At 34.8% G+C, this 13,811-nt stretch overlaps 1 protein-coding gene across 3 annotated transcripts; it reads right to left on the minus strand.

Annotated features, from left to right (window-relative positions):
- Window positions 1-219: 219 nt before the first annotated feature.
- Window positions 220-9,852, minus strand: LOC131155570 (cytochrome c-type biogenesis ccda-like chloroplastic protein). 3 transcript variants are annotated; one of them, XM_058108810.1, is made up of 12 exons: window positions 9,392-9,852; window positions 9,089-9,220; window positions 8,385-8,419; window positions 2,836-2,966; window positions 2,651-2,736; window positions 2,514-2,545; window positions 1,700-1,861; window positions 1,433-1,505; window positions 1,208-1,308; window positions 833-925; window positions 610-656; window positions 220-485 (listed from the first exon to the last, which is right to left on the minus strand). In XM_058108810.1, the coding sequence occupies exons 1-12, from the start codon at window positions 9,657-9,659 to the stop codon at window positions 413-415; spliced, it is 1,233 nt and encodes a 410-aa protein (XP_057964793.1). In that variant the 5' UTR covers window positions 9,660-9,852; the 3' UTR covers window positions 220-412. The 3 variants fall into 3 exon arrangements, with proteins under 3 accessions (XP_057964793.1, XP_057964779.1, XP_057964786.1); XM_058108796.1 differs by having other exon boundaries at window positions 8,385-8,500; window positions 9,392-9,788; XM_058108803.1 differs by having other exon boundaries at window positions 8,385-8,440; window positions 9,392-9,785.
- Between the last annotated feature and the right edge of the window lie 3,959 nt (window positions 9,853-13,811).

Consider the following 13,811-nt stretch of genomic DNA (forward strand, 5'->3'; position numbering starts at 1 on the left):
TTGAACTGATTTTCAGAAAAAAAAAAAGAAGAGAAAAATGCCAAGCATTGGGTTTGAAAGCATCAACTTTTGAGTTTTGAATTTAAAATTGTATTAAATAAAATTATATATTAAGTGTAGATATTCAATTTAATTTATATACACATCTTCCCAAAACTCAAAACGGTTTTACTGTATCTTGAATTTAGGTTCTGCCAAATTTTACACAATTTCAAAAACTTTGTGCAATATTAAATTTCAGGCATTTTTTCCTGATAATTAATTGTTCTTTTAATGCATTTCATTTCTTACGCGGCATTGAGAAATTGAAAATTCAATTCTCTTACTAGGAATGCCGTAAATTTTGCATCTATCACCATAAAAGTCAAATTAGATTTTGTTTTGGTATGATAATTCTACCGCACAATATTTTTTACATAGCCATTGTGGTCGGGAAAAGCCTATCCAACAGGGTATAAAGTCCCCCACCTAACAGGAGTGCGCCACTGCAAAAATGATCAGATTCAAAGCTGTATCAGGAAACCCTAAAAGAGCCTTCAAAAGGATAGATCAAACGATTCCTGAAATACCAAAAAAATGCTATTTGTACATAAGATTCTAAAAGGATACCTCATAGGATTAATCCATGCTGAAAACTTGCGGAAGGAAAGCAGGCTCTGCACCATAACCACAGGACACATTCAGCCCGAGAGATTTAAGAAGAAACGTAGTAGGAACTGCTTTTAAGCAAGATTTTGCTCAACTCAATCTTAGCATGGGCAGTCATGCACAATGTTTATGACAATGGTGGAAGAATCACTTGTCCTGAAGTAATGTCATAAGCAACAAATACCTGCAATGCTCCAGCAAATGAAGCAGCCAGAAGTAGAGGAGCAACATATCCAGTTGTGTAGGTCAATAGCAAGCTGCCCCCAATTATGGGATCCTGTTCAATAAGTGCCCTATTATTGTTTACATACTTGTAAGTGACAGCAAGTTTATATAATAAGCGTAAAAATACCTCAAGAGCAAAACCATAATTGAAGTAATAAGCATTATGCAACACATCAATAAAAAATAAATGGTTGAAGAACTGCATGGGTGTGTACATGTACGTGTTTTTACTTCATGTTCGTGTTTAGGCTTTTCAATTCCCTTTTTTCTAAAAAAAAAAAAAAATTTAATGAGTTTTGCGGCCATCCCCTGCATAAAGGCGTTTGAAAAGTACCCTGGATGTGGCTACATATCCAAGCAGAGTGGCCAGTACAGGAGTACTACAAGGCGATGCAGCCAATGCGAATGCAAGCCCAGCCAAATATGCTTGCACACCTGGGAAGTTAACATTTTAAAATTGGAGTTACTTGTGAGACTGTAAAATAAAGGTATCCAAAAATAATGATTTTCCCCAAAACAGCTAGTACTAAGAAAATAGAGTAAAACAGAAGACTATTACTTGAAGGGAAATTAGCAGCAGCAGCCCGGGAATCAAAGTTGTTGAAAAATGAGGGGAGTTGTAGTTCAATTATCTGCAAAGTATTCCAAAAGGATCATCTCAAAGAACACAAAATAAAATTAAACAAATTATTATATAATGAATGGAACAATATATGTTTATGCCAAAGAAAAGGCCCACAAAGTTGAGTTTAAAAGCCCGTATAATAATTGATGCTTCAAACAAAATGAGGCATAGATCAAACGACAAAGACAGTAGTATGAATACCTCCAGTAGATTTAGACCCATAATTACAGCCAAACCAGAAGCAGCCAAAGGCAGTCCCTGTCCTATCTGTCCATATGCCTTTCCAGCAAATGAGGCACCAACCCCTAGGATCGCCAGTGTAGTTGCCAGTCCTAATGAGAATGCAACTGAATCCACAATTATCTGACCAGCAGAAAAGAAGAAAAGAGTACTAAAAAAATTAATGAATAGCTGAATGAATGTGGTTGTGCAGGTTGGTAGGTGCATATTTGTGTGTGTGTGTGAGAGAGAGAGAGAGAGAGAGAGAGAGAGAGAGAGAGAGAGAGAGAGAGAGAGAGAAGAGGGAGACAAGGGGGGAAGGGGAGGGGAGAGCACATTTAGCTGATAAAAAAAACAAGAGAGAAGATATTTAGCAAGTTTAAAGACGAGCATCAAGTATATGGGTGCATTGAATTAATAAACAGCTCAAATAGGACTTCCACTCCTTTTGAATAAATTCAGGATTGAAAAAATTGAACATTAGCCAACAGGAACTCAAGTTACAACATCAACTCTTGATGCTTGATGTTTTGGTGGGACAGGTGAGGATAATAACATTCAAATTCTCATATACATGAATTCCTTGCCAATGTTATCTTTCTTGTAAATGATCCAACATTTTAATGTAGCTTGGTGTCAAGGCGGGCTGTCATATTCTAAGCTAGCTTTACAGATTAAACTAATGATTTCAATATTCTCTTCACAAGAAAAATGATTTCAAGATTCACCAACTCATAATTTGAGCATAGCACTGTGAGGAATGAAGTAACGGAGATAGCTCATTTAGAGTCATTACCCCTATTCTGCTTTTCCCAGAACCAAATGCCCCTGGATAATTTCCATCCAGCACATTAATCAGTATCAGACATGACAAAAAATGCAAAACAGTAAAAGCACTTTTCATGAGCTTCAGTACGAAATAAAAATTCTTACCTATGTAACCAAGGGTCAGTGGTAAAACACTTAATGTGCAAGGAGAGAGACTAGTTATGAGCCCTGCCCCAAAAATGACTGCCAGACTGTACACATAAATACGCAGAGAATCACAGAGCAGCACAGACAAGACTTTTTCTCTTAAATCTTAATCAAGCTCAAATTAACAGACAGTTTGGCTGAACCTAGTGAAGCTGAGAGCTGATAGCTGGTCCTGAACAGCTTCATTCGCTTGTTGTCCAGCTGAATATAGGAAGCCTCCAAACCAATCTCCAAGGCCCCCATCAGCTAAAGTATAAGCAGAATCAGCTCCACCCTGAGTTGAAGTAAAATAATTCTAGTTCCTGAGATCATATATAAACTATAATTGCATGTAGGATTTAGAATAGCATGAACTACTGCATACAGAAGAATTAGCACATCCAACCTTTTAAAACTGAAGTTGTTAACCCACAAGAATAATGTCATAAAGGGAATGATCTACAGAAATTGGAAAGGAAACCACACTAAATCACACTAGCATTTTAGAGGAGTGTGTTTGTTTGTTTTTTGTTTTTGTTTTTGTTTTTATTTTTGTTTTTTTTTTTCTTTCACGGCATTCAAAACTAGTCATTTGCTTTTTCAGCACCCCATTCCCCAACAAAAGAATGAAATGAAACTGCACAAATCTCTAAGAGACTCTTCAGACAGAAAATGAAATCTCAAAAAATTACACAAGAAATTTTCAGAGGAGCATTATCAGTTTTTTTATTTTTCACAACACTCAAACCTAATCAGTTGCTTTTTCACTCCCCAAAAGAACACGCGCACACGTGCATGCATGAAGACACAAGTAAGATTACATTTTTCTATCTGCTAGTTGGACTTCTTTAGCTCTTCTCATTTGAAATATTCCTTGGCTGCTATACCTGTGCATTTATCATGCTAATCCACACTTATCACACTCTTGTATATCCTATAAATTAGACACTATATGTTGTATTCTGGTTGTTTTTGGTGAATAAAAAATTTATGTTCTTCAGTCATTTCAACTTGGTATCCAAAATAATAATAAAAAAAAACCTTGGTATCTGAGCCTACAGATATGGCCAATTCCATTGCTGCTGCTTCATCTGACTCCATAACTTTAAGCCACAGCTCAACCCCAAATAATTTCTCCAACATCGGCCTCATCATTGCTAGCTCAACTGCATCACTCCTTGGTCGAACTCGACTCAATCCCAGAACAGTTATTTTCTTCATAACTGAATTGTCAGGAGTTCCCATGAGCAGTATGTAGCAATATTTCATTAGGAAAGAGCTGCCTACGTAGTTCATGGAAGGATAACGGTTCCAGCCAAACTAAGGGCGGTCCCAATGAAGCGAAAGGCTTACCTGTGAAGGCATAATAAGTGTGTGCCTTAACAAAATGCAAACGCCTCAAATGAAAAGGTGTATATGTTTTGGGAGTTTCATCTTTTAAAGAAGGGCTTGGTGCATTTTTTGTGTGTCCTCACCCAGAGGCCACCTTGCAAATGCCTTCTAAAACACTCTCTGCATGCCAGGGCAATTGATGCTTTGGTCATTCCTCTGATTGCACATCATTATCAATTTGACAGAGCATTGTTTCCCTCTCAATTGAACTCTACACCAATTTTGGGTGCACAGCCAGCATTGCTTTAACCATGGAGAGCGTCCAGTGGGTGACTCACTGTTCCTTCTACATTGCCATCAACCCATGCACAATCCAGGTATATTTCTTAACATGTTAGCTTATCCTCATCTCCTGCCACCTTATTATCTCCACTGCCAAATTTATCTACATTACACTCTCATCCAAATCTATCTCTTCAAATGATAATCAATCATTATTTACTAGCACTTTATCCTCTCCATTATAAATTTCATCCCCATTAAAATCGTCCAATCTCATTCGTCCTCACATGCCCCATCTAATTCCCAAGGCCCACATTTCCCTCCCCTCTAATTCTTTATATCCTATTCTTTATAGGCCTCCTTTCACATCTTCCATCCAAGTTGTGCTCTTCATCTTCTCCTATTAAAATTCACATGAATCCTACTTGCTTTTAACTCTTTGTTGATCTCCCATCCTTCTCAAATTCTGCTGCCCCACCCACATCTCCTCTTCTTTAAACTCATCAAATGATCATATGTCTCAAACCCCTTGTCCACATCTCTTATGTTCTCTTCTGCCAAGCCTACAGAACCCACATCCTTTGTGAGGATAAAAGCTTCCTACTTGGCATTTGGCTATGGCCAAGTAGCTGTTTGTTTCTTATTAAGAACAACACCAGAGTACCTGTTCCACATCTAACCAAAATATTGTGAGAAATAAATGGTTCCTTCCCCTTAAGTGTACACTCAACGGCAAGATTGCACATTTCAACGTGTTTCTCTTTGCCAAGGGAATAATTTAAGTGCTCGGCGTCGATATCATGCCACCTTTAGTCTAGTGGTCAAAGCAATGACCTTTCATATTGTACGTGTTATCACCATCTCTAAAGGTTGGCCACTTTGTCAGCTTGATGTCAGCAAGGCCTTCTTACAGGCCAATTTTACGATGAGATTATATGGCTCAGCTGCAAGAATTTTTTATTCCCAATTCCATAATGCAAGCTCCACATGCCTGGTTGCAGCACCTAAGTGATTTCTTGCACAAGCTTGTTTTTTTATGGGCCCAAGACCAACCCATCTTTGCTCATTTATTATTTGGGCTCCATTATTGTTTGAAATTGCTTTACTACCATTTCTCTTGTTTGGTCCTTCGGTAAAGAATTTGTTCTCTGCAATCTTGGGCTGCGACATTACTTCCCTGAGGTTGAGGTCATTCCTAATTTCCTACAGCTCATGGTCTTTTAGTAATTTATCTTGGACGGAGTTTAATCTCCTAGTCTGCCCATAAGCCAACTTACAATCACGAAGTCTTTCCCTGAATCGGAGTATAGAACATCCACCACAGTAGATTTGGCTTTGCTCTCAAGCTTGGTATCCTGCTTTCCCGTCTGCCTATTCTATGCTGTGAACTGTGTGATAGCTTGGGTGCTACCTATCTTGCAGCGAAACCTGCTCTCATGAATGCACAAAACATGTTTGAGGTTGATTTCCATTTCAATCATGATCATGTTGCCCAGGATCTCTTGGAAGGTTGAAGTTTGGTTTATTTCAACAAAAGATCAACTTGCCGTCACTCTGCAAACCATAGTAGTCAAATCGAGAACAGAATCATGAATTGAAATGAGAATCGAGAATCGAATCAAATTGCAAGATTTAGTATAAAATTTCAAAAACAATTCTAAATGGCATGCATATATTGATATACAAAAAACAAGAAAAATAAGAAAATACATTTAAATTTTGACAATAAAAAAGCCATATTTGATGTGAATGCTTTCCCTAAAAAAGTGAAAAGAAAGAGAATGAGCTAAGAAATATTAATAAAACAATAAATTTTATGCTGTCTAAGGAACGGAATGAAGAAAAACATAATTAAAAGATTGAACTTTTTTTTGGTCTTTATCAACAATTTTAAAAAATAAAATTTCATGCATGTTCTTTCTTGGATTATAAAAATAATAATAATTAACCTTAAAAAATGATAATAATTGAATAAAACTACTAAAAAAAACTAATTTTTGAATCTTAACAACACAATGAAACATGAGTACCACCTTAGCTAGTAATTGTCCTGCCCACCCCCTCTCTTCCCAATGACAGAACTCTATACTCCTAGAGTGAAGAATGGTTTTGTGAAGGCTACATAAGATCTAAAGTTTTATTTTCTCCTTTTTTAAGTACAAAACTGACATACAAGGAATAGAATGTAATTGTGTAAAAATAAAAGGAGTAAAGAAGTCAGAAATATTGTTTGGGGGGTTTTATACCAATCAGCTTTGTCAGGATTGATAGGTCCATAATCATGTGAATTGATAGATTCGGATCAATTTGATAGATTCACGAAGTGAATCAATGGATTCGGTAACAATTCAGTTGTTTTTTTTATTCACTAGCAAGATTTGAATAGATTTGGTGCAGAATTGATATGAATTATCATAAGATTCTAACGAGTATGCTCCAAACCTCTATCATCTGCTTGGTTCTTGCACTTGCACTACAAGCTTTAGTTGATGCCCTGATCACCACCAAGCTTTAGTTGACACCCTGATCACCACCTTCATCCTTTTTTTTTTTTTTCCTTTTTGTTTGGAAGGGGGGGGGGGGGGGGGGGGGGGGGGGGGAGGGGGTGAATGGTGTTGAAGTTATCTGCTTATTGGACACCTTTATATCTATCCTTTTGAATTATTCCTAGGTTGTTATACTTGTTTGCTTATCATGCTATTCCACCCTTACCAAACTCTTGTATATCCTATAATATTTAGAGATAAGGTTGTATTACAGTGGTTTTTGGTGAAATACAAAAACTAAGTTCTTCAATATTTTCAACCAACCATTTTATCAACAAAAGTGCCATAGGCCACAGCCTCCTTCTGGTTGGCCTTTAAAATATCCCAGCACAGGAATATAACCACATAAAATTGTAAAAATGACATTCAGTTATTCGTAATAAACTTACTAGTAATAACCACGATGAAGAAAATATGAAAAAACAATAATGATTAGTAAACATTTATCAACAAGCCAAAAAATTCTTTAAATTAAATTTTGGGTAACCAATCTGAGTAAACTTCATTGTCAGCAAAATGTGAACATAAAAAATTAGACAACATAGTTGTAGGCTGCAGTTGTATTGCAATAGTTTTTGAACTACAACAAAAATAAAATAAATAAAAAAGTTGTTCTTCTATACTTTCAACTATATTTAACCATTTTATTAAAAAAAAAAGTGTCATAGGGGCTGCCAAGTCTCCAGTCCAGCGATTTAAAATGGCCCATTCCAGGCACAGGAATAACCATCTAAAAGACAAAAAAATAACATTCATAACAAAAATAACCAGCAAAAACCATGATAAAGCAAAGAACAAAAAATAATCAGTAAACATTTATCAACAACAACACAACTATGTTTTCAAGTGTGGTGATCAATCTAAATAAACTTCATGATCAGTAAAATGCGAAAAATCGAGTACAAATTTTAATGCCATGTCATCTGTACTTCTACCGTTTTTAGATAAGGGGGCATTACGACAAGATCTTTGATAGAAGCATTAATCAAAAGTAAAAGCACTATAATTCATATAGTCTGAACTCTGAATCTTATGCTAAAATAAGTAACAGCACAGCAGTTTTAATATTTTTCAGAATTTTATAATTTTTGGCAGTTCATGATTCCTCAATAAACAGCGGTGCATAGACTTAGGCCACTAAATATCAAGATAAATCAAACCTAAATATTGTTTCCCTGTTAGTAGAAAAAAAATAAACACACACATCAGTGTATAACCTCTTACATATTTACTTGTCATTCTTAAACTGAATTTTACATAGTAGGTGCAGCCTCAAAATTCATTCCATGTGGATTGAACACTTCCTTAAAAAATGTTCATTTTTCAATTCATACTTTCATTTTTTGATGCCTCCCTCACAAGGCAAGGTTCAATATTGCTGGTATCAAAATGGTTAAGGAGAAACTCGTTTCAAGGGTGGTGTTACTCAACACAATACAAATCCTAAAAATGAGAATTTCAGGGTACAGATTTTGGGATTCCGAATAACGAAACTGTTTCAACATAGACAAGCACATCATAAAAGGCAAAGAAAAAAAATAGAAAGCACTTACAAATACATCCTCTGCAGCTAATGCCTTTGTGGTGTCTGCAGCAAACAAATTTGCCACTAAAAACATCAGAAGTAAGAAATTTTTTATAGTTATATACCTGAATATCCATGTGGTAGCTGAAAATACAAAAGGTGAACATGAAAATATGTAAAAATATAAATTCTATCTGCATGACTTTCAAAGCCTATTCAAACAAATGTTCACACAAATAAACTCCGAAAAACCCAACAAACATGATTTTTTTCGGTTCAGAAGCTAAAGAAAATTCATTCACATACTTCCAAAACTCCATATGCCACCCCTTGAATAGCAAGTAAAATCTGTGAATCAAAACTCAAAAGTAATATTCGCAAAACCCCTTACCTTGTGTTAGGGACCATGGAGTCGAGCCTTGGATTGGAATTATGTAGATTGAATACAATTCAAAACTGCACTCATTTCGGTCGATTTCCATAAAAATCCAAATAGAAGGTCTGAACTCCATACTCCCAACACAGCCTTTACGGCATTAAGGTTTCCGAACATTTGACAATTTGCGACCAAAGAGGCCCATCCTAAGCACATGATTCGCCAATTTTGATATCTCAAGAAAATTATCCAAGAAGTGGTTAGGAAATAAAGTACCACCGTTGTATTGAGCCCCAAAGTGACATCCAAAGTGAAAACAGTAACCCTAAGCAGATGATATTAAGGACATTCAATACCTGCAAAAGCATTTGCAAGTGTCATAACTTGAAGGCTCCCATCATTATCTGTTCTCGACAACAAGCCATGATCTCCACGAAGATCCTTGGATGAACACTTGGGCATTCTGGTGGGAACTCTATTATATTTACCTTTTACAAATAAAAATCAAGACACCCAGTTGGTTATATTGAGAGCAAAGGATTAAAAAAAAAAAACTCACACACACACTCACACACAAGAAACCCGATATCTATCTGCAACTACAGCCAAAAAGGGTTTTGCCTACGAAACATAAAACTTCAGGGGAATGGTTGCCTGACCATGGGCGTTGGTAGTCTTGTGGGGATGTTTGAAGTTTGAAATGGTGGATGATTGAACAGCATAACTGCTGTAGTTTATGAACAAATTCATCTGCAGGAGATTTGGAAACGACAATGAAGGATAGACGGCCTTTACGAATTGAAGCCGAGAGGCAGAGGTCCACGGGGTCCTGGGAGAGCCCGCGCCCCGAACCCGAATCACAGTGGTGTGGCTGTGAATCGCCAAGAGGACAGGAGGGAAAGAATCGCAGCTGCAGATAATTTGCATGTAAAGTAACTCGCGTTCTTTAATCACGGCTCTAGCTTTCAGTCCGCAACTTGAAAAGGAGAAAATGAAACATGTCTTAAGCAGTTTGGTCAAAGATTATTCAAATTCAAAAGAACAGGGGAGGATACTGAAGCAGCGATTGAATTTCCAAAGCATTAATCAATTCCAAAAGAGTCAAAGACTTTGGTTGGACAATAATGTTGGCAAGAAGAAATTCTAAAATGTTGGCAAGAAGAAATTCTAATTATGTTTCCAAAAAAAAGACAATAAGAAAATTATTTCATTGTATTATTGCATTTATTATCCGAATTGAAATTGCAGCATTGAAGGATCTTTTATTTTGAATCATGCATTTCTATTTATCCCATAATTGAGAAATTCATTTTCAGCGTCTCTATTTATTTATTGATATATTCTCAGTAGGAGAAATACCATGATTAAAAAAAAAGTAATGAGATTTTACATATAGAAAAAAAATTTAAAAATCTCCCAAAAACAACACCAACATCTAATCAAAACAGAACTATAAGTCCAAACAAATCTAATAATATGTTATATACAAACCTCATGTTAGTCACACATTATTTTAATATATTATTTTTTTCTTACTGAGATGTGTTTCATCCGAATATGAGTTTATCTTTTTCAGGACCTCCACGAGATCAAACTTGGAGAGCTTGAGCTGTTATAGCATTTTTGAGGAAAATGGTATAATTTTAATAATATTTTAGAATGTAAATATTTTATATTTTATGTTTTAAATTTTCTGAGAAATAGATTATTATAAAACATACTGGTATTTATGAATACTAGAAGTGTAAGTTATGTTTTGGAGATATGTATATATGAGAATACAGTTGGAAACATGGTTTATTATGATGTGTAGATAGATTTAGAAAACTCTGATATTATATTTGTTAGAAGATTATAATTATGTTTTTCGCTGCATAAATGATATTAGAATGTGGATTATCAGGTAAATGAATGGATTAGTAGCACTCTGAGCCCACGTACAGGGTCAAGGTATTACAATCATGTTCTATTATTATATTTAAAATAATAAATTACTAATAAATTAAAAATAAAAATTTAAATTAGTATAAACATTAATTATTTTAATTACAAAATATATACATAATGTTAATTAAAGACATTAATTACAAGTTTTAATTAAAATGTAATTAATTATTAATTAAAAAAATAATTAAAATTCCAATTAAAAATATTAAAATGGCTAGTAATATCAATTAAGTTACTCTTTAATTAGAAATATTAAAAATGTTAATTACAAATATTAATCGAACATTTTAAATTAATTTTTAATTAGGCAATATTTAAAATGTCTATTAAGAATGTTAATATTTATGTTAATTAACATGTTAATTAGCATTTGTAAAATTTATTAAATCAAAGTAACCATTATTATTGTTTATAAAAATTTAATATTATAGTTAATATTTAGACATTATATTGCCGTCAATTATTTCGATTATTGGCTTATTAAGTGTTAAATGTTTTAATTTTATAATTATTGATAATTTTAGGATATAAATTTAAAAGTACATATTGTTAGTAGTTCTTATGTTGAAAAATAAAATTATTCTTCATATATTTGCGCACATATTAGAGGTATAATGCTCATTCTTTTAAAATGTCTAACAAGATTCTCATGTTGAACCAAATCTTGATATGAAAATCATGTGCATATAAATATATGTATTTTCTTTTTACGAGATGGAGTATAAGACCTTTTAGACGTTCAACTAATTCACCACGACACTAGGTCTACCTTTCTATCCTTTTCCACTTAAACACCAAAGTATTATCATAAACGGAAAGTCGTGATCCTGAAAATTCGAACCTTAACTTTTTAACTAGGACAACTTTGACGTTCTCACTTGACCCATCCCTACGAATCTTACAATATAAAATGAAACAAAAATATTTTTATAAGACAAACATCTTATTTCATGAATGAGATTCTTAGGCATATCATTTTAAGAAAATATTTTTTATCCTGCTAACCAAAAGGGTTGCATTTCTCAACTGGTAGAGCACTGAACGTTATTATTAATATTATTATTATTATTATTATTTTAAAATCCTTTCAATATTTAAAACCCATGAGAAAAAGGAAGCCATCCTCAAAGGACACCGAAGGGTCGAACTCCCTCTAGGACGGAAGGCTAGAACAGGACAAAATATCCAAGAAGGTCCAATCCCATTGGAAGGAAGAAAATTCTGGTCATGAAGATTAACCGGCAACTTCCGACACTTTGCTCGGCCATTTTCTCCCTAATACTTCATATGAATTCCCCACTATAAGTAAATGTACATCATACTCGCTTATATATACATATTCAGTCCATGCTCCATAGTCCACACAACAATAAGCAATTCAATAAATTATTCAAGCAGTTCACCATGTCAGGCTTGGCAGCAACAACAGAAATCACAGTAGAGGAGATAGATCCAACAGCAGCAGAAAGTCCAGTTAGAGCGGAAGAACAGAAGGCAGCGTTCAGAGCTGCGCTGCTCACTAGTATAGTTGCCATTTCTGGGATTTCAAACCCTCCAATGCCTCCCACAATATTCACAAGCAAAGTCCACGCAATTCTTTCCACTATCTATTCCGTTGCTGTCTACACAACCTTAGCTGCTGGGGTCTCCCTGCTCCTGCTCTCTATGGCGATGCTTCGGTTCCCCAGTTTGGCTTCTGCAGCTAAGAGAATGGCAGAAGTAGATTTGTTCCTGGCGCGGATTACTTTGGGTTATGGCGCGTCTTTGGTGCTCTTGGTCGCTGCATCTCCTTGGTTTCTGCTCTACGTTGTCTTTCTCTCAATCCAGTTCTTCATGTAGAGTGAGCAGAGTAGCCAAATCAAGATTTGAATTAGAATACGATCAAATGTTGGTTTATGTTGTTGGATTAAAAAATCAGATAAGAACTAAAATTCAGATTCAGGTGTGTAATTGCTGAGATAAAGTTATTGTGATTGAATGCTTGATTGAAGCATAGGTATCAAAGTTACTCAATTTATTTACTGAATTTGTGCCTTGAGAAAACTGTTAATTACAGGAATTCAGAACTGAATATTAGAATACCTGAAGTTTAAATTTGATTAATAATTTCAGTATTCATATTTATATCTAGGATTGTCGATTGGTATAGTACGATCGCTGATTAGCTTATTGTGATTGTGTGGTTGTGGTGATTTAAATTAACAGGGTTAAAATAAACTGAAATTCTGCTAAGAAATTTTTAAATACCCAATTCATCCCCCTCTTGAGATTATATATTTAATTTCACCCCCCTTCTTCCCAATGACAGAACACTATACTCCTTCTAAAGTGAAGAATGGTTTTGTGAAGGCTACATAAGAACTAAAGTTTTATTTTCCCCTTTTTTTAAGTACAAAACTGACATACAAGGAATAGAATGTAATTGTGTAAAAATAAAATGAGTAAAGAAGTCAGAAATATTGTTTGAGGGGTTTTAAACGAATCAGCTTTGTCAGGATTGATAGGTCCATAATCATGTGAATTGATAGATTCGGATCAATTTGATAGATTCACAAAGTGAATCGATGGATTCGGTAACGATTCAATTGTTTTTTTGATTTGCAAGCAAGATTCGAATAGATTTGGTGCAGAATTGATATGAATTTTCGTAAGATTCTAACTACACTCCAAACCTCTATCATCTGCTAGGTTCCTGCACCTAGTTTATGCCCTGATCACCACCAAGCTTTAGTTGACGCCCCAATCACCACCTTCATTTTTTTTTTCCTTTTTAGTTTTTGGGAGGTGGGGGGGTGTGAATGGAGTTGAAGTTATCTGCTTATTGGACATCTTTATCTCTATCTTTTTGAATTAATCCTAGGTTGTTATACTTGTTTGCTTATCATGCTATTCCACCCTTACCAAACTCTTGTATATCCTATAATATTTAGAGATTAGGTTGTATTACAGTGGGTTTTTGGTGAAATACAAAAACTCAGTTCTTCAATATTTTTCAACCAACAATTTTATCAACAAAAGTGCCAAAGGCCACAGCCTCCTTCAGGTTGGCGCCCCCGCCCCCCCCAATTTTTTTATTTTTTTTCATTGTCAGCAAAATGTGAACATAAAAAATTAGACAACATAGTTGTAGGC

Source organism: Malania oleifera, chromosome 1, assembly GCF_029873635.1.
Source record: "Malania oleifera isolate guangnan ecotype guangnan chromosome 1, ASM2987363v1, whole genome shotgun sequence".
Taxonomy (NCBI): domain Eukaryota; kingdom Viridiplantae; phylum Streptophyta; class Magnoliopsida; order Santalales; family Ximeniaceae; genus Malania; species Malania oleifera.